General features: G+C 44.0%; 1 protein-coding gene across 1 annotated transcript; it reads left to right on the forward strand.

The window, feature by feature from the left end:
* The first annotated feature begins 1893 nt into the window (after positions 1–1893).
* Positions 1894–4727, forward strand: LOC131023143 (uncharacterized). Its single transcript, XM_057952691.1, has 3 exons — positions 1894–2295; positions 2445–3281; positions 3324–4727. The coding sequence occupies exons 1-3, from the start codon at positions 1894–1896 to the stop codon at positions 4725–4727; spliced, it is 2643 nt and encodes an 880-aa protein (XP_057808674.1).
* Positions 4728–22194: the final 17467 nt, after the last annotated feature.

The raw sequence follows: 22194 nt of genomic DNA on the forward strand, positions 1-22194 counted from the left end.
TCCCCAACACGAAGAGTAGCAACATCAGCAGTTTCTTCAATTGAGGAGATTTTCATGTTATACCTTTCAGGCAGAGATCTCAGTATCTTACTGACCAATCTTTCGTTGCTAATAGGTTCTCCAAGTCCAACAGCTTCATTTGAGATTTCACAAAGTTTTTCATAGTATGCAGAGAAAGTCTCATCATCACGCATTCTCAAAATCTCAAATTTGGTGGTCAACATTCGCATTTTTGTTGCTCTAACACTGGCTGAACCTTCACATTGTTCCTGCAAAATGAGCCAAGCATCTCGAGCTTCCGTGCAATTAGAAATCATGCGAAAGGCAGGAACATCAACAGAGATAAAGATAGCATTTAAGGCTCTGGAGTTATGGTTAGAAATGAGTCTTTCATCAGCAGACCATTTACTCTCGGGTGTGAGAGAAGTAACTCCATTTTCATCAGTGGTACGCGGTGGAGTCCACCCATCCAACACAGCCACCCACGCACGTTCATCAATAGATTTGATATAGATTTTCATCCTAGTTTTCCACAAGTTGTAGTTCTTCCCACCACTATCAAGAGTAGGAGGTCGAGCCGACACACTTGACAAATCCATAAGTGGTAATTTTGCACACAGGAATCGATTCTTAGTACGTCAAGAACCTGCTCTTGATACCAATTGAAATAGTTTAGTGCCCCAAATTACCAACAAAGAAAAACTGTGTAAAGAAAAGAATAATGTTGAATGCAATGTTATCAACAGAATGTTACTAACATTACTATCAACATGCAGCGGAAATAAAAACACACAGGAATACTTTTTTCACGGATTATAAATAACCCGTGAGTGCCTCAAGGCTAAAATCACTATGTTGAATCAACAATACAAAGTACAGATTTGGATCTTCTTGGAGATCTATCTTTACAGAATGACTGCCTAAGATAATCCAACCTATCTACTTTCAGTACAACAATGTTGATACAACACAGAATCCAAAAACAGCCGAATAACAAAAGTTAATCGGTCAAAGCAAACAACCTGCTACGCTCTAATGGCCTTGCACTTCAACTCTTGCCCTCGACGTCCCGTCGATACAAAGATAGACTTTATAGATTGGCTGCCTAAGTCTACTTTGTCAAAGCAATCCTTGAAGAACCGATGACACGTTTGCAGCAGGAAAATGACGAGATGGTTGTGAGTGAATGTTAAGTCTCTGATTTTGCACTTCCAAAACGTGAGGATGAATGAGGCTTCTTGCTGCTTTTATAGACCTTCAAGTCGTGGTTAGTTTCCTCCACTTTCCACTTCCAGAAGCTTCCAATAACCGCTGCAATCCATCTCCGAAAACTGCTAGTCGACCAGTCTGGAATGTTGGTTGAAAGATCATGGCTCCTTAAAAGTAGGAACGAACACCCCACTACTTTGGATCATGAAAAACCGCCTTTCCACTTATTGAAAATGTGGTCAACAAGCTTGAAACCTTTATTCCACAACCAAAGAATAATAAAACGTGAAAGGAAGGTAAAGATTAAATATATACAATTACGAATGGAGAGTCAAAGTATGGAGTCAAGGCAGACTCCGGAATGTTGGTCGAAACCCAGAAATGTTGATACCATGAATGTTATCAACATTCCACCCAACATTGAAAACACGTATGTTATCAACATTGGTCCCAACATTGTCGGAGTCAACATTGACTCTAACAAACACTTCCGACCTAAAAGGGATAGACAGAGAGCTATCTGAACATCGTCTTAATGTGGACCCGATGGTTAAACCCGTCAAATAGAGAACAAGACACTTCGGCGCGGAGAAGGACGCCGCAATTCGAGAACAGGTCCAGGCCCTCCTAGAAGCAGGACATATTACAGAAATCCAATATCCCGAGTGGATATCTAATGCAGTCATGGTAGATAAGAAAGCCAAAGTGTGGAGAATGTGTGTGGACTATAGAGATCTTAACGCAGCTTGTCCTAAGGATTGTTACCCACTCCCTCGGATAGATCAGCTGGTAGACGCTACTTCGGGGTGTGAACTCCTGTCCATGATGGACGCCTACCAAGGATACCATCAAGTGAAAATGCACCCGGGGGATGTCGCCAAAACTGCCTTCGCAGTGTGCACAGGGGTCTTCGGATGGGAAAGCATGCCCTTCGGCCTCAAGAATGCAGGGGCCACATACCAGCGTATGATGGACAAAATTTTCAGGACGCAGCTAAGGAGAAATATATCGGTGTATGTTGACGACATGCTGGTGCGCAGCATCAAACCCAGCTCCCACATGGCTGATTTGGAGGAAACTTTCTTGGTAGTCCGCGAGAATAGACTAATGCTCAACCCCGCCAAATGCACCTTTGGAGTGTAATCAGGAAAGTTCTTGGGTTACAGGGTAACACCAGAGGGAATTGAAGTCAATGTTGACAAAGTTAAAGCCATCCTGAACATGACACCACCCAGGAATGTCAAAGAAATTCAAACATCAATGGTCGGATTACCGTGCTGAGTCGATTCATCTCACGCTCGGCTGAGCGAAGTCTTCCATTTTTCAAAGTTCTACGGAAAGGAAGTCGATTTGAATGGAGTAGCGAGTGCCAGAGAGCTTTCGAAGACCTAAAGGCCTACCTAACCAAATTACCAGTGCTAACAAAGCCTTCTTCAGGAGAACCACTGTACCTATATATCTCTGTGGGAATTGAATCTCTGAGCTCAGTGCTGGTCCGAGAGGAGAACCGACAACAAAAACCGATATACTTCGTAACCAAGATCATCCAGGGTGCAGAGCTACGCTATACTGAGGTTGAAAAGACCGCATACACAATCATGATCACGGCCAGAAAGTTGAGGCCATACTTCTTATCACACAAGGTCATTGTGAGAACAATAATACCATTAAGACAAATCCTAGGGCGACCAGATCTAGCAGGGAAGATGGTAAAATGGGCCATAGAGCTTGGAGAATACGAGGTCGAGTTTGAGCCGCGCACTACCATTAGAGCCCAGGCACTAGCGGATTTCATTCAAGAAGCAACAAGGTGGCCTATGAGGGGACCGTGGGCAGCACAGGTTGATGGGTCGGTCACTAAAGAAGGATGCGGGGTGGGAATCTACATCACCTCGCCCGAGGAGGAAGTCTATCAATTTGCTATCAAATTTGAAGATAAGTTATCCAATAATGAAGCCGAATATGAAGCAGTGTTAAGGGCAGCCCACATACTCAGAGAACTCAGAGCCGACAATGCGGTGATTAAAACCGACTCTCAATTGGTGGCACAACAGTTAATAGGAGGCTGCGGGGTAAAGGAAGAAAGAATGAAACATTACTTCGACAAAGTCTAGGAGATTGGGAAGAAGTTTGAGAAATTCGAAATACAACAAGTGCCGAGGGAAGAAAACCAACGAGCAGACCTCCTGGCCAGGGTAGCCAGCGCAGTCGAACAAACTTGGAGCGAGGACATTACCTTGGTGTTCGAGCCTAAAAGGGAGGTGGTGGCGCAGGTATATAACATTGAAACCAAGGATGACTGGAGAACGCCCATCATATACTATCTGAAAAATGGTCAATGGATGAAAGAGGATACCTCAAGACATGCCAAATACGAGAATTATTGCCTCATCGGCGACCAGCTCTATAAGAGGTACTTCACACACCCATTCTTGAAATGCCTGGCCCCTGAAGAAGCACAGTTTGCCTTAAAAGAGATCCACCAAGGGTGCTGCGGTAACCACGGTGGACACAGGGATTTGACAAGGAAAATAATCAGAGCAGGATTCTACTGGCCCGGAATCAGCAAAGAATCGAAGGCCTTCGTGCAGAAATGTGAGGCTTGTCAGAAACACGCTCCCAAAATCAACATACCTGGGGAAGAAATGGGGATCATGTATGCTGCGCATCCTTTCGACAAATGGGGAATCGACATTGTGGGTAAATTACCAACTGCTCCAGGAGGCAAGTGCTTCCTTATAGTTGCCGTAAACTACTTCTCTAAATGGATCGAAGCGGAGGCTGTCACCAAAATCGACGATAACACAGTGGAGAAGTTCATATGGAAGAACATCTGTTGTCGATACGGGGTGCCAAGGATTTTGGTTTCGGACAACGGAACCCAGTTCACAAGCAAGAAGATTGAGGATTTTTGCTCTCGGATGGATATCATACAGAAATTTGTGTCAGTAGCCCACCCTCAAGCCAACGGACAGGAAGAGCTGGCAAACCGCACCATATGTGAGGGGATCAAGAAGAGACTTGAACGAAGCAGGGGACGATGGGTTGAGGAGTTAGACACAGTGTTATGGGCACTTAGAACCAGCCCGAAAACCGCAATCGGAGAAGCTCCTTTTACTTTGGTATATGGGTCAAACGCTGTGGTACCTGCTGAGGTAAGGTTGGAATCTCATCGGGTCACTACCTATGACACTGCACAGAATGAGGAATTGCGCCGACTTGACTTGGACTTGATTGAGCTACAGAGAGAGGAAGCACAAGTGAGGGCGGCAAAGTACAAAAACATTATCAAGGCTGGTTACGACAAGAAAGTAAAGCTGCGCAGACTTGGGAAGGGAGACTTGGTACTCAAACGGGCAGACGCCTTGAAGCCCGTAGGGAAATTTGAAGCTAACTGGGAAGGTCCTTTTGTCATCACGGAAGTCTTGGGAGGAGGAGCTTATCACCTAGCAGACCAAGAAGGGCGGCCTCTCACCAGGCCATGGAACATAAGTAACCTCAAGAAATTTTACGTGTAAGTGCTATATTTAGTTACCATCATGTAGACCAAACACTCTTTTTCCCACTGGGTTTTAATGAGGTTTGGGCCATGGACATCTTAATAAAATGGATTTCATGGTTTAGGGAAACATACTCTTACTTGCGTAACACCTGGACACACACTCACACTGTACCATCTTAAGGGCCGCTCTGCGGGGGTGTACAATCTTAAGGGTCGCTCTGCGGGGGTGTACCATCTTTGTTCCACTAAGGGCCGCTCTGCGGGGGTGTACCATCTTAAGGGCCGCTCTGCGGGGGTGTACCATCTTTGTTCCACTAAGGGCCGCTCTGCGGGGGTGTACCATCTTAAGGGCCGCTCTGCGGGGGTGTACCATCTTTGTTTCACTAAGGGCCGCTCTGCGGGGGTGTACCATCTTTGTTCCACTAAGGGCCGCTCTGCGGGGGTGTACCATCTTAAGGGCCGCTCTGCGGGGTGTACCATCTTTGTTTCACTAAGGGCCGCTCTGCGGGGGTGTACCATCTTAAGGGCCGCTCTGCGGGGGTGTACCATCTTTGTTCCACTAAGGGCCGCTCTGCGGGGGTGTACCATCTTTGTTTCACTAAGGGCCGCTCTGCGGGGGTGTACCATCTTAAGGGCCGCTCTGCGGGGGTGTACCATCTTTGTTCCACTAAGGGCCGCTCTGCGAGGGTGTACCATCTTTGTTCCACTAAGGGCCGCTCTGCGGGGGTGTACCATCTTAAGGGCCGCTCTGCGGGGGTGTACCATCTTAAGGGCCGCTCTGCGGGGGTGTACCATCTTTGTTCCACTAAGGGCCGCCCTACGGGGGTGTACCATCTTTGCATAGACTATTTCCAACACATAAATTTTTTTTCCGATCATACTCATACTTAGTTAGATTTTGATGATAAAGCCTTTAACCAAGAAGTAGAAAATCACGCTGCTGAAATAGAAATTTTATTAAAGAAAAAATAAAACCCTTGATAGCACAAGCGCTAACAAGGCAAAAATCAGAAAAACCCCGAAGCGAGGAAAAAACAACAACCCAGGCAAAAAACAAGCTAAAATAAGACAGTAAAACGAAATTGCAAGTCAGAGAAACCGAGTCCGCCAGCGCAGCGAAGCCGAGTCTGTCAGAGTAGTAAAGCCATCGAGGCGCCAGAGGAACCGAATACCAGAGCAATAAAGTCAATCTCCAGAGCAGCGCAGCAGAACTGCGCAGCTAGAGAAGAACAACGCAGATCACAACAGCGCAGAGTTGCGCAGCACAACAGCATAAAGCAGCGTGGACCAAAGCAGCGCAGCTAAAGTGCCTTTCCAAGCAACCACGTATGATGTTTTAGCTTGGGGACTAAGATCGTTGCACTAAGCGTGACAAACATAAAATTCGGGAATAACAGACGATAACAATAAACATGAAACAACATCATCTAGAGCATCCAAGAAGATCAAACCACATATTATAAAGTAAGTCTGAGAGAAATTATACAACGAGGATAACTTCCACAAAAATAACAAGTCTTTACAATAAGGGCAACATAAGCTAGAAAATGAAGGATCTATTCAATCAAGGTGTTGGGGAGAAGAAGGAGGATCCACGACGAACTCTTCGACAATGGGCTCCTCAACGTGGACAGGCTGCACGACCTCCTGGATCACCAGATCCGACACCACTGGCAGCTGGAATACAACCGAAGTTGCCTCTAGCACAGCTCCAGACTGCGCAGCCTCAGGTACCACCACTTCCGTCTCTGCCCGCGCCACTCGTGGGGTAGACCCCTTGTTGCCTAGGGAAGCAAACACGACCTTGGAGGAAGCCGAAGGAGGGTAGACCAGGGCACCCCCGGGATAATTGCCTCGAGGGGAACGCATATGGCTGCGCAGCTCATCGAGGTAGGGTGAGCGGATCACCGGCTCCGCAGGTAAGGTGTCCCTCGTTTCATCCTTAGCAAAGAGTCGGAGGGCTTTATCCAAGACGGGAATCCACCAACCAGGAGTCGAAGGAGTAGAAGGGTCAATACCCAGCAGCTCGTTTAGACCGGTGTCATCCACCTGATCCAATACAGCATCAAAGTCAAACCGGCTGCGTTGTTCGGGCGTCGCTCCCACTTGGTCAAGGACAAGCCGACTGCCTTCCTTCACCAAAAATTGCATAGCAGGACCCATTAAGAGGAGCATGTCAGGAGAATGACGGAAGGCTTGAAGGGAATCCTCTAACATGTAGCGCAGGAATAATTGACCCTGCGCAGATAAGAAGTACTGTTGACGGAACTGTTTTACCCCTCGCATGAAAGCTTGGTTCTCCTGGTCAGCAACCTTCGCCTTCACTTGATTCAATTTCGCCCGGCATTCCTCCGACATCTCATGCCTGACAGCCTCCAATTCTTTCGCCTTGTCCTTGGACATCCGAGCAAACTCAGTCTCGATGGACTCCTTCTCCACTGTCATCTTTGATAGATCAGCCTGAGCTTGGCACAGCTGCTCCCATAGTTGAGTGTTATCAGCTAGAGAGGCCATGAGTTCCTCTTCCTTCTCACGGAGACTAGAGGTCGCCCGGGTCATATGTCGGGAAGCCGACAAACATTTTACCCGCAACTGCACAGACACAATCATAGCTCATAACATAAACTAAAAATCCGCACACAGAAAAATTATAAAAACGAGAACACACATAACTTGCCTGCTCCACACTCAAGCACATATCGAAAGCCAGGTCCCCCATGTCCATGGCATCATATCTGCGCAGGTCGACAGAAGCGATCTACGATTCCATTTGGGATCGACATTCTTGCCCGGTCAAATCCTTCAGGGCACGGGGGCCCGGGATCTCTACAAGGGAGTCGGACCCTTCCCCTGCCTGCGCAGCTTCAGGAGACGCATCACCGAGCAGAGCGTCGAAAGAATCCTTACCCCCAACATCAGGAGCAGGGACTTTCTTTTTCTTGGATGACCGAGAAGAGACCACTGGTTGAGCCTTGCGACGTTTACGGGTAACGAGACCCTCACCTTCAGCGGAGCTCGCTTCACCCTCATCGCAGAGCTGAAGAGGTTGAGTGCCAGCAGCGGACAAAACCGGACGAGGTTGCCCGGGATTGAAGGATTCAGGGGTCACACGCTGCGCCGACCCGATTCGCGGAGCAGCGTCTCCCTCGACAGCAGGATCGGGGAGGAAGCGGAAGGAATCAAGGGCACCATGCTCCTTAGATCTCCACATCCCTGTGCAGGAAAAGAAACGATTAAGAAATGCAAAGCACTAACACGCAAAACAATACAAACACTCGAAATATACCGATGGAGGTTTGGGGATAACGAGAGAAGAGGCCAGCACCAGCCAAGACAGAAGGAGAAGCAATTAATTTTAGGACATCAAAATCCCCGCTAACAAAAGCTTGGCCTAAGAGATCGATGAAGCTAACTTCCAGGGCATCTAGAGGTTTCCTATTTGGGGGAGAGGAGTGCTTTGTCCGATGCCATTCTACCTCGTTAGTGCCGGCATAGTCTGCCCAAGTCCCATCCCGCACTTGTACAAAAAAATACTTGTCGCGAAATTTTTTATCCATAGAGTGAAGGTCACTCAAGAATTTCAAATTCATCTTGGGCTTAGCGGTGAAGTTATAATGGCAATCGGTCCGCTTGAGAATGTGGGTCTTGTGAAACAACTCCACACTGCGGGGATAATTATTAGCAGCGCAGAGGATATGAAGAATGTGGGCCCTTCGGAGAGAAGAAGGGGAGATTTGGAAGAAGGGGATCCCGAACCGCTCGCATAGTTCCACAAGAAAACCCGAAGGGGGTAAACGCAGGCCCGCCTTTACCTGAGCGTGCCAGATAGGAATGGTGTCCGCACGCCATTTTCCGTCCGCATCGGGCATATCGTCGGATTCTCGCTGCATCCGAAGTTTCAGTTCTGGGTCGTCCGGCTGAATACGTAACGATCCCCGTACTGCCGACATTTGGGCGGCAGTGAGGGTGGAGCGAGGGAAATGACAACCCCGGCACGTCATATCCTCCGCCGCGTTTATTTGTTGTTGTCTTGCACCCACGGTGGCCATGATGTACAAACAAAGGATTCGCAGAAAGAAAAAAAGAGAGAGAGCGCAACAACACAACCGAAAGAAGTGAGCAAATCGACGGGGATAATGGAGGAAGGGATGATCTAACCTGGTAAGAGGAGTGATAGTCGGATTGGGAGCTTAACAAGAAAAATCGAAGACGGCGGGAGATCGGAGAAACCAGAGAAGTCCGAGAAAAAAAATTTTAGACAAAGGAAAAGGAAGAAGAAGAAAATGAAGAGGCGGAGGCATTTATAGGGAAGGAATTTGAATTGAAGGGATGGGGGGGAAATAATTATTAGGGTTGGGAAACGTGTAAGGGGAAAATGAAGGTTGGGATTTCACTTTAGAATGGCGGTTAAAATTGGAGGGCCGAGATCTCACACTCATAAAGGCAGAAACGTGGGATGACGTAGCAAAACACTCGAGAGCATCAGACAACATTAAATACGATGGGACAAGACTTGTACCACGACGTTCAGCACAGGCAACAACATGCAGCCTTCCTGCGCTGGATTACTTATTACCTTTTCTTATACCGATTATTCCTCTATACCTCGAAGCAAGCACCTTTTTCTTCTATGAAAACTCATGGGGAAGCCCACTCATTTTCATAGACTAGGGGGGGAGTAGCTGATGATGGATAAGGCCCTCACCAGCGCAACACCTAATTCATACCCCGTATTCTGATAGCATTAATGATTAACTATTATAACGATTATTGTACAAATTAGGAAACTAACAGTGCAGGATAAAGAGTGAAGACCCCAGTGCCGACTTAAAGACAGCGCGGACGCTAAACGTAGTCGGGAAGGCTGCGCAGACGCCAATATAGCCGAGAAGGCTGCGCAGACGCCAACGTAGCCGAGAAGGCTGCGCAGACGCCAACGTAGCCGAGAAGGCTGCGCAGACGCCAATATAGCCTAGGAAGCAGCGAAGACACCAACCCAGCCTAAAAGAGCAGCGCAGGCACCAGCGTAGCCAAGAAGACTGCGCAGGCTTATCTCAAGGTGAGTGCCCGAAAATGCTAGCGCGGGCCAGAGCTTCCCAACTACTTTCTGAAGGAGGCAAAAGCTGCAAAGCCGTTGGAACAAGGACAGTCACCGGTGACAACGACATCCAGGACGCGCTGAGCACGTGCCATGAAGAGAAAGGACAACTCTACCCCTCCATCTTTGTCCCTTATAAATAACACATTTGTAATAGAATAGAGGGCCGAATTCTAGTTTTTACCAACACATACTTTGTATTCTTGAAGAACTATCCCATTGGAGAACGTTGAAGCATTCATCGGATCTTACTCTTCAGGTTTCGATCTTTCGTTAATCCTTTAGTTTTAGGACGTTGGTGAACTGACCCCTCACCACAACGGTATACAGTTCAGAAGATCAGAGCTGGAGTCAGATTTTTCGCATGAAATCAAGTTCTGGCAATTTCGGGAGAACGGCCATAACTTCCTCCATAGAATTCCGATTCAAGCGAAACAGGCGGCCACAGAAAGCTCTCTCGAAGATGAAGAAGTCATATTTCTGGGCAGAATACGATTTGAGGACGTTTGAGGCTTCAAACGAAGGCTTGAAGCTGACTGGTCTGTTCAACTGCGAATTTGACGAATTCTTCTGAATTCTTCAGGTATTTCGGAACTCCAACGTGCAGCACTTAAATTCATAGGAGCATGTTAGGATTAATCGTTGTATGATAAATTAATAATAATCCAAGAAACGATTATCGGGCAAACGGAGCATTAATTCAGTTTAATATTCCTTCAGTAGAGGGGAAGAAGGGCTTGGGTGTGTGTCTGTGTGTGTACGCCGACAAGGGAGGAAGAAAGGGGGAGAGACACGGCGGCAGAACTCTGAGGGAGGGAGTGAAGAGAAAGAGATGGGAGGGTGCGTTCTGTTTGTGTGCTATGTGTGTATGTATGTGTAGTGTGTGTGTGTGTAGCGTGTGTTGTGTGTTAAAAGGGGAGGAAGTGATTTTGGGCTTATAGATTAGTAGTAATTAATTTATCTAATGGGCTTGGACAAATAATTAATATATAGATTTGGGTTTTGATTTATTTAGTTTAAATTTTATGACGGACTTTTTAATTCATTATATTTGAACTTAGAAAATTCCTATTTTAGACTTTAAATTATTAAATTCAAAATCAAGTTTACGATTTCTACCTTCCTTCAGTACTTGAGCTTCAAGAATTTAATATTATAAGAATGACTATTTTATTTTGATTCCCTTTACATTAGACCTCATTAATTAATTTAAGTACCTGGATAATAATTCTATGCATTTTTTAAAGACTAATTATTTTAGAAATGAATTTTGATTTAAAGTTTATTTAGGTCCTTAATTATATTTCAATTATTTGAATTTATTTTACTAGGTGCGGTGCGACTAGGACGTGAACTTTGACTTGAATTATCAAAGTTAAATTATCAAGTTCAAGTTTCAGGTGTGAGATTTATTTAAATGCACGCTGTGGTTGATTATTGTCCATTTTAATATTATGTGTTTATCACATGTGAGTTAAATTAAATATCGCTAAGGGCCAGCATAATTGGTCAAAGATGGTAAAGATTCTTGGTATGCCACAATGCGATATACATGTTAAAGTTATGGTTGCAACCATAGTCGCCAGGGGCTAGCATAATTGGTCTAGGACGGTAAAGGTCCTTGGTATGCCACCGTGCGACTTTAAGTTATGAATGTTACAGCACATCATAAGTGTTTTCTATTTTATTAACGTGGACAATGATTGCATGTTCCCACACTGAGTATACAATGTGTGCTCGTCCCATGTTTAACAATTTCAGGTAATTGACATTGGAGACGCGTGGAGGGTCGAATGGGCACATCGAGTATTTTTGCAAAAAGGGGTTGATTTGATTTTCATCTAATTTAAGTATTTAAAATTTTGCTTAGTACAAGTTTTACTTGATAGTTAGATATTTTCATGACATCTTTATGTCATGCTTTGGAACAAGATGTTGTATTGTCGATTTTAAATCAAAGTTAGTATTTGAAAACATTATTAGAAAATTTATATCTTTTAAATCGTCTTAAAAGTGTGTAAAAATCTATTTCATTTAATGGTTTATTTTCCTTAAATTGTTTTTCAAAATATTCATTTATCAAGTGGTTGATTTTAATTTTTTTAAAGACTTACGCATTAAATATTTATTATTTAAATTTACATTTAACAATTTAATTAGATTAGGTTGTTACATGCGCTTATTTTGTTGTTTCAAGTTTTGATGCTCTAATTAATTAATTAGTGGAAAAATATGGAGTTCGAATTTGGCTAATTGATCTTAAGAAGAATTGTAGATCGTCTCAATACGAGTCCGTAGGCGAAAACGGATCCAAAATCGGACTTGTAACCAGAGAGAACGGGCTGCAACAAAAACATCGTGCAATGCAGTCCGCGCGTGAGCGACCCAGCAGGCGCTGGGTTTTTCCCGCGACCGCGCCATCACACCCAGCCCCCAGCGCCTACTGCATCCCCAACGAAGACTCCCAGCACCCGCGGGGCTCTTCTCCGCGCCCGCTGCCTTTTCTCTGCGGTAGTGTGCTACCTTCACCCATTCCTCGCCCGCTCAAAACCCCAGCGACCGCTGGGGTAATTCCTCCGCCCGCGCCCGCTCAGCCAAGGCCAATGCCCGCACACTGCCTTCACACCGCCCACGCCCGCTCCGCGCCCCACGCCCGCTAAGAAAGCCCAGCGCCCGAGCTGAAGGGTTGTATACTGAAAGCAAGACTTTATGCTTGTATACATTGATTCCTTTGTTCACTATGATTCTTCTATCTGAAATATTGTTATTGCATAATCCTATTACAGTCCAATTTATCTCATACTATAGATTATATGGTGTGTTGTAGATCATAGAAGATCATATAATTGGAAAAAAGTTGAGATATAAATTGAGTTCACAATCGAGGCAACTATGGACGAGTTGCTGGTTTAGATTGTAGCATAAATGGATAAATAGTTTGTCTTGGCTATTTATTTATGCTAGTACCTTCGAGGAAAAGTCTTGCGATGCTGCCGCCGTCGTTCCCTAACCTTGTGAAACCCTAGTTCGCTGCCTTGCGTTTGTCGTCGTCTCCATGGATTCCGGCAGCCGCGCACCCTTTTTTTCGACGGGAGGGGCAGGGCTCAACCTTCCTCCCGTCTCTTCCAACTTTGAACCCTTTCGTTCGGATTCAACAGCCTTTTCCAAGAAGGTTTCTCATACCAGTGCTCTCCAAGTGGGGCACCCTCTCAAGGTGGATGGAGCATCGGTTAAGCGTGATTTTGGCCAATTTGTTCGCCTTTTAATTGAAATAGATTTGTCTAAGCCTCTCCCTACTACTCTTCTGATTGATGGGGATGATGTTTCGTTTCATGTTGAGTTTACTTATAAGTATCTTCCCTTTTATTGCCCTCGTTGCAAGATCACGGGACATTCACTTGATAAATGCCGTAAAGCGAAACCTTTTGAAGAGAATGTAGGGATCACTGCTTCGGATCAATCAAAGCAGAAGGATAAACAACCGATTCAAGGACCGCAATGGCAGCCGACTAATTCTGGTTTGGTTTTGGGATCGGATTTAGCTTCTAGAGAGGCTGTTGGCTTGGGTGTTGCCTCGAGGAAAGCTGTGGAAGCTGGTTTGAATCATTTGAAGGAGGCTGGATCGCAGCAGAATCTACACGGATCAGCTGGGAATTCTCCACGTGGAGGGTCTGGTCGGATGCCTGGGGTTGATGGACAGGCTGCTGAGGCTGGATCGCAGCAGACGCTACACGGATCAGCTGGTATTTCTCCACGGGGAGGGTCTGGTCGGATGCCCGGGGTTGATGGACAGGCTGCTTTCCATGGCTCCCCTTCATTGAGGGAGGTGCAGAGGAACGGTGGGATCGGGCAAACTCAGCAGGCGAAAGGGTTGGTGGTTGCTGCCGTTTGCAGCTCTGATTCGAATAACAGGTTTGATGCTCTAATGCATGAGTATCAGCAAGGTTCTGATGGGAAATCTAAGGATGAGATGCATTTGGATGATGACGACGAGGAAGTAGATGAGACGATAGAGATGGAGCCGCCGGATGGAGTCGGGCATCCAAATGAAAAGGTAGCTGTTGCGGCGAGCAGTGGATTGCCGGAGGAAACTTTGCTTCATAAGGAAGTGGCAGAGCAACAATCGGGGGTTGGGGCTTCTCAGACTCAAAAGGAGGTTGTTGCTACGGAGGATATCGACAGACGTTTAAGTCGGTTGGAGGAACAGGTGACTCAGGGAATGCAGTTGCTCTCGGAGCCAAAACGAGGACGTGGCCGACCAAAGGGCTCGGGCAAGGGTAGGGAGCTTGTGCAGGCAATTCCAGAAGGTTGCATTAAAAGTCGCCTCAGGAATGCGGAAGAAATGGGTTACAAACCGAGGGATTTTGTGGTTGACCTCAGCAACAGTCCCAGTATGCGGGTAATGAATAATATAGTGCATGGACGTTGGTCGGATGAAATGGATGATTATCCTGAATTTCAGTACTGAGTTGTTTCTGTTTGGTATTTTTTATTTTACGAACTCCTTTCGAGTTTCGTGCCCTTAGTTTGCGGCGTTGTGCTTCCGGGGGTTTTTTTCTTTTCTTTTTTTAATAAAATTTATTTTAATATTTATGCTAGTACCTTCGTGTATTGAATAGGATCACAGTGAGATGAATTCTTATATTCTGACTAATTAAGAATCAAGATCTCGGGGACTTAAATAGTCTTAACCTTAGTTGGATTAATCGGTGTAAATAATATATTGACTATTGCTTTGATTTATCATGGGTGAGAGTTCTCTTAAAACTCAATATACTCGATACTTTGGGTGATAACAATTATTATTTGACATGCGATTATATCACAATAAGAATCCGTGTCCTGCTAATAACATGATGATAATATCCTCTCGAGGAACTTAATAAGTTTATCGTATTAAACCCTGCAGGTGGAATTAGTTCCGATACGATAATAAGTTTAAGTGGTAGCACTCGAGATGTCGTTTATAATTAAACGACTAATTAATTAATTAATTGATCGTCAGAGGAATTAATTAATTAATGAATATTGGATATCTTAAACACGGGGATTAATTAAGTCTAATACTAGCTCCGACTCACCTAAAGAATAAAGAGATAATTCAGTATTAATTTTCTAGTGGAATAAATTAATACTTGTGTCTCGATTTTATTCTGGGCTGAATAGGAAAATCGAGCACTGGGAGGCCAAACTTTATTCAAGCTAGTTGATGAGGACTGAAATACCCATCAGCGCTGTGCTTAGCAATCTAAGCCTATTTTACCTTATTATTACTATTATTATTATTATTACAAAAACTAACAGCGCAGGTACGATCGAATATCTTAGATAAAAGAGTAAGAAATCCACCTAAGTAGATGGAGTGAAGAATGATTGCACAAAGAAACCTTCCCACGCAGCCAAGGTGCCTTCCTGCGCAGCCAAGTAGCTTTCCCGTGCAGCCGCGCAGCCAAGGTACTATCCCACGCAGCCAAGGTGCCTTCCTGCGCAGCCAAGAAGCTTGCCCGCGCAGCCACGCAGCCAGACCAGAGCTGCGCAGCCAGAGCAGAGCTGCGCAGCCAGACCAGAGCTGCACAGTAGAGCTGCGCAGCCAGACCAGAGCAGCGCAGCAACACAGCGCAGAGTTGAGCAGCGCAGACCAGAGCAGCGCAGCAACACAGCGCAGAGCAGAGCTGCGCAGCCAGAGCAGCGCCACCAAAGTGCCTTTCCACGCAGCCACGTATGATGGTTCAGCTTGGGGATTAAGATCATTGTACTAAGTTTTGGGCCTAAATCCAATCATTAGAGTTCATGGGCCTAAGGCCTTTAGGGTTCACTCTCACAATTATAAATAGGAGGTTTAACATTAGCATAAGGGGAGGATCAATTCATTTGGGAGCAAGACACTTGTAATATGTAACTCTCTCAAAATATAGTGAAACAACGAAGAACCTCCCGTGGATGTAGGTCTTTGATGGCCGAACCACGTAAATTTGTGTGCCGTTTATTGCTTTCTAGTTTCTAGTTTAGGTGTTGGTGAGTCCGTGCTTCACCAACTGGCGCCGTCTGTGGGAAATTGAGCTTAAGGCGTAAGTTTCGATCCTACATTTTTGGGGATTTTCAGAATTTCCAGATTCAGATTACTGTTCATCACCAAAGAAAAGAAAAAGGAAAAAAAAATGGGGGAAATCATCCCTGGGGTTCCGATTCTTTGAATCTGGGTTAAGAGCACTGGGAAGAGCAATGTCCGCCCGAGGTAGCCGGATTTAGGGAATATCCGGAAAATATCATTCTCGTCCTAGTTTTTCCAGTTTCCATCGACAGTCCCACCTATTCTATCTTCGCCAATAATTCGCTGCGGAGGCTCTGAAATCTGGCGGGACCAGCACCGTCGTCATCCCGTCTGAGATCGACGCTCATCGTATTGAGCCCTAATTTATCCTAAATCGGAGATAGCTGCTGCCTCGGTTAAAATTCGAAATTGGTGGGTCCTTCTCCCATGCGTAGTCTGGACGCATCTCCACCGCTTTTCCTCTCTCGAAATGTTCCGACCAAGAAACGGCCGCCACCATGTCCCGGAAATCCCAGAATCTACCTATCGAAGATCATGGCAAATCGCCATCTCGCTGGCCACTAGCAAAGGGGAAAACCCTCAATTCTCTTAAATTAATATTTATCTCTTAGCAATTTCATGTAAATCTCAATGACTCCTGACAATCTTTTGTGTTTCTCTGTACATTAAGGTGAAATTCCTTCACTACTGAGGGGCGCTCGCTGCCTATCTTTCTCTAAGATGCGACTTTGTCGAGCCGGCATGCTTAACCGACGCAGTCGTCAGAATCTCGGCCTCCACCATCTTCAATCGCTGAAAGGGGATTAGGAAAGAAACTCCAAGTTCAGATCCAGATTGGGATAATCCTCTCACCGATGATACTTCTGACATATCAACCAATGAATAAGCGAAGTCGCTCCAGAGCAGCGAAGTCGCTCCAGAGCAGAGAAGTCGCTCCAGAGCAGCGAAGTCGATCCAGAGCAGAGAAGTCGCTCCAGAGCAGCGAAGTCGAGAGAATGGCAGTTCATCAGCTCGCTGATATTGCTGTGACTTTTGGGTTAATTTTGGTCTAATACTGTCGATTTCGAACACTTGTCCAATCGGGATCATCCCATCATGATATATCCGGTTGAAGAATGATGATTCATGCTTTGCTTGCCTGAGATTGCTGCTGTTGGGACTAATTGGAGAACAATCATTGTTGGATTTCTAAAAAATATGCTTGAAGAATTCAACGCAGCTACTTAGCTCGGGAAGAAGTTTTCAATCTTCAGTGTTGTACTCTAGCCCTGCGGGGATAAGATAACTGATGATTGGGAGATGAACTTGAAGGAATATTAAACTGAATTAACGTTCCACTTTGCCCGATGATCGTTTCTTGGATTATTATCAATTTATCATACAACGATTAATCCTAACATGCTCCTATGAATTTAACAGCTGCACGTTGGAGTTAGAAAATACCTGAAGAATTCCTAAGAATTCGTCAATCTGTCGCTGAACAGGTCAGCCAACTTCAACGCTCCGTTTGACCCCTCAAACGACCTCCAATCGTATTTTGTGCAGAAATACGACTTCTTCGTCTTCGAAAGAGCTTTCCGTGGCCGCCTGTTTCACCTCAATCGGACTTCTGTAGAGGAAGTTATGTCCGTTTTACGGAGACTGCCAGAACTTGGTTTCCTGCGAAAATATGACTCCAGCTCTGATCTTCTCGACTGTATCCCGCTCAATTCCCAACGTTGGATGGACAACGAACTATGGAAATTCCCAAGACAGAATGACCACTCACGATTTCCTGCGCCCCGCTCTGCTCTCAAAACCCTAATTTTATCAGTGTGTTTTTCCTGAGAGCTGACAGCTGTATTTAATATTAAATAAAATACGTAGGGGGCGCTACATTAGTGAGGGGGACGATTTCTGTCTCTTCTAGGGCTAGGAGACATTGGGCCAGCCCAGGGACCAGATACAAGGAATAAAGATGGGCCTCAAATAAATTAATTTATCTATGGTCAGCCCAGACCATAATTAATTTATAAATATCAGTTCATTCCACTAGAGAACCGATACTGACTTACCCCTTTATTGCCGGTGATGAGTCGGGGCTTGTATTTAGACTTATTAAATCTCCGTATTTAAAATATCCGACATCCATTAATTAATTAGAGCTCTGACAGCTTAAATTAATTAATCTCTTAATAATTCCTTAAGCAGTACCGCTCAAACTTTATTATTACGCCTGAACTTAATCAACCTGCAGGGTTTAGCGTAATAAACCTTATTGAGCTCCTTAAGGGGAAGTCATTATCCTATACCGGATACGGGTACTAATACAGATAATCAAATATCATATATTAACCGCTATCACCCAAGATACAGAGTACTCGAGTTAGTATATAACTTTCACCCATAGTAAGTCAAAGTGATATACGAATTAATATATATATCTGAATACTTATTAGTATTAAGATTTATAAGTCACCGAGATCTTGATTCTTCACTTAAGTCAGATAGAAGAATACATCTCAAACTGTGGTCCTATCAATACGTAATGACGTACCAGTATAGACAAGTAGCCAAGACAAACTACTTCCATCTATACTGCAGCCTAAACCAATAACTTGTCCTAGAGTTATTTCGGCTGTGATCATATTATATCTCTTAAGGTTATTCCAATTATATGGTCTTCTGTGATCTACAACACACCATATAATCTACTTATATAGAGATAAAGAACATACATATGCAATCATGAACACAATCGGATAGGAGATTAGATAGTGAACTTAGGAAACATTGTATACAAGCATAAAAACGTTCTTGCTTTCAGTATACAAATCCAACAATCTCCCACTTATACTAAAGCAAACTTTTAGTATACAATGCGTCTATTTACCAATCACCTAACACTTCTCCCACTTATACTTAAAGTTTCCTAAGTGGGTGGCATCAATCTGGCATCAATCGCATTCCCATCTTTCAATGACCATTTGCGATAAGTCTTTTGTGAAAGATCAGTAGGTTTCTCCAATATGTGAGAATTTATTCTTTGAGCACAAAAACCTCGATTTACGAATAATCGTATAACTTGGTACTTACTCTCCATGTGTTTAATCCCTTGTGGTTCTTGGATTCCTTAGAGTTTGCAACTGCACTTGAGGTATCACGAAGGTGATGCTCTCACACAAACTAGGAACCACCCTTAGATCCTGGAGGTAGTGGTCAAACCAAAAGGTTTTACCTCCCAAGGAAAACACATAGCTCGAGGTAATTATTCTTTGTTCCGGTCAGCCTGGAAATCCGAAACCGTATAATCCAAAAAGGGAACTAAACTGTCTAACTGGTAAACTACCCTTATCCTCTAGTCATGGACTTGAGAATATAATTTACCACAGTTCAGTGTCCATAACTAGGACTATACTGATATCTTACAACTATGCTAACTGTATAGCAAATATAAGATCTCGTACATAGTAATCCATACATGAAGCTATCTACTGCGGAAACGTAGAATACTGCCTTCATTTCCTCAACCTCAACAGGCATCTTAAGACATAGTCTTTAGATAAAGGAACGCCATATCTAAAAGGTAGCAATCCTTTCTTGGCGATATTCATACTAAAACGAGCATTCACAATATCAATGTAAGACACTCGAGATAAGCCCAACATCCTTTTCTAGTGATCCCTTATAACCTTGATCACAGAGACGTATACTGTACCTCCTTAGTCTTTCATCTGAGACTGTTCGCATAACCATTACTTTATGTCTTGACAATAGCTCCATATTGTCGCCAATTAGGAGGATATTATCTACATAAAATGCAAGATAAACCACATCACCGATGACACGAGAGCGATTGATACAAGATGCTTCTCTCCCTCCCTCACGTAACCTTCAGGTTGTTGCACATGGCTGTCCTTACCTTTTTCAAGGTAATATATATGACATCCATTTGCAAGACCTCGATGGTTTAAGTGAACTGCTATGGGTAAAATGATCCGAATGTTCTGAGCATGGCACTGGCGAAAATATCATCATAACCTATACCCTCACACTGGGCATAACCTTTCGCCACCAGTCTAGCTTTAAAAACTACGACCTTGCTCATTCGGACTTATCATTCTCTTGTATACTCACTTGCAACCTATGGCTTTACGACATTCTGGTAGCAAGATTTTCTTAGTATACAACCATATTCTTAATGGATTGCTCCATTGAGGCGTGCCAGGAATCTACATTCTCGTCTTCCACTAATTCCAAGTAGATATCTGGGTCGATTCTCTTATATTCACTACCAGAGACTGAATCCAAAGATTCTCCCAAGAATATAAATCGATCGGGTTGTCCCACAACCCTCCCACTACGATGGATCTGTGGTGGCACATGTGTGTCAACAGTGCGTGCAGTGTCTTGTGGTACAAAACTCTTGCACACTCGGCTTGGGTGATGGAATCGCCTGTCTAATGTTTTCAATTTCTTGAAGCACACTATCTGACTTGGATTAGTGATTACTCCCATAGTCCACTTCTAAGAATCGTGTGTCATTGCTAATAACCACCTTCTGATTCTTTAGGACTAATTGCAAAGATACATTACTCATCATCGAACATATTTTTCCAAGAGTAACATATTTCTTCTCTCCACCACACCATCTTATATAGGGATTACACGGTGTAGTAAAACTGGGTTGGAATCCCAAACACTGACAATGAATCATAAAGGATCATTCCTAACACATTATTGGCCCTTTATCCCCTTTGCCATGAATGACCCGGTCTCCATCTTTTCCTCTATACAGGATTCGCAGGTTCCAAATGGTACAACCTGGATTAAATCCAATGTACTATTTAGACACGAGCCTTTGGATCCTGTTAAGATAGATGTGACCTAATCTAGGGTATCAATATATGTGTAAGATCCTCATGAGAGATTAGCCTTAACTTTTCTCTTTCTTTTGTTCGATGATGTAAATGCAATATAAAGGTATTTTGTAGACAAGTTATAGTATGAAGAGAGATGTTCAAAATACCAGAATAGACAACTTTGTCATTTCTTATGATAGAAACACCACTATCAAAAATGACATAAGATCCATCTATTCAAAATTTTGGAACATGATAAGGAACTCTCAAAAACTAAACTATGTCTTTAGGACTTAAAGACAAGGCTTCAATTGCAACAACTGCGACTCTAGTCACGTTGCCTATGAAGACAATCATCTCATCACTTCTCAGCTTCCTTGTCAGCTTAAAAGGCCATGCAAGGTGTAACAATCATTATCAGTTTCTCTCGTTATCCACTACTCACAACTGAGTAGAAAATGAGCTGATATGTCTCAGTTACTATAGCAAGTGAAGTACCTTAACCCTTTGCCTTGAGTATTGAAAGAAAAAATCTCCAATACTCATTCTTATCACACCACTACTCCCACTATTTCCCTTGTCTTTCTTGCCCCTTGGACCCTTCTTCTTCCCGTCATTCGACGAAGAAGATGGCTCTCCTTTGGCAATAACAAGTGCTTGCACATCTCTTTCCCACAAGTTCCTTAGCTGTAACTAAAGCATTCAACAACTCAAAAAGAGTATTATCTTTCTTGCTCATAACAGCGTTGAGGCGGAAGTTCTTAATTAAAAGACTTGGGAAGATAGTTCAGGATAATATCGACTTTTGCCTCACCGTCGATACTTCCACAGAGCAAGTCAAATCCGTCAAAATTTGCATGACATGCTCGTGCACTGAGCTGTGCTCACTCATAAAAATAACGAGATTACTCTCATCAAATATAAATGAGCAGCTCAGTCCAACTCTCCGAACACTTTCTTGAGATTCAGCATGATGCTAATAGCATCGTCCATGCCCTGATGTTGAAGCTACAAGGTTTGTGTCATTATACTCATAATATAGCATATAGCCACATTATTCGTCTTATGCCACCTTTTATGTAATTCATTTTTCTCATCAGTTGACTCATTGTTCGGACCATAAGAACGTGGAGTAGTAAGCAACACAAAAATTGTGTTTAGTTTGTGATAAAGATAAAAATCCAAAACTGCGTTTCCATTTTATATATGTGGACCGGTTAAAAGACTTTGTGCAAGAATAAAGAAACAGGAGACATAGACATATCTGAAAGTAACGAACATAAAGCACATAATTCGTAACAATAATATTGTAACCTTTTGATAAAACAATATTAATGAAACCTCCAACGGCTCAAAGAATTCCATGTGCAAGCCACGTGGGGTGGACAGTTACACACGAACTCCTCAACCAGACTATTCACCTAGTCATTTAATTTCCATGTCAACTTAACCTTTTGACAAAAGAAATTAATAGTTGGCACCTTGACTAGAC

The sequence above is a fragment of the Salvia miltiorrhiza genome, chromosome 4 (assembly GCF_028751815.1).
Source record: "Salvia miltiorrhiza cultivar Shanhuang (shh) chromosome 4, IMPLAD_Smil_shh, whole genome shotgun sequence".
NCBI lineage: Eukaryota > Viridiplantae > Streptophyta > Magnoliopsida > Lamiales > Lamiaceae > Salvia > Salvia miltiorrhiza.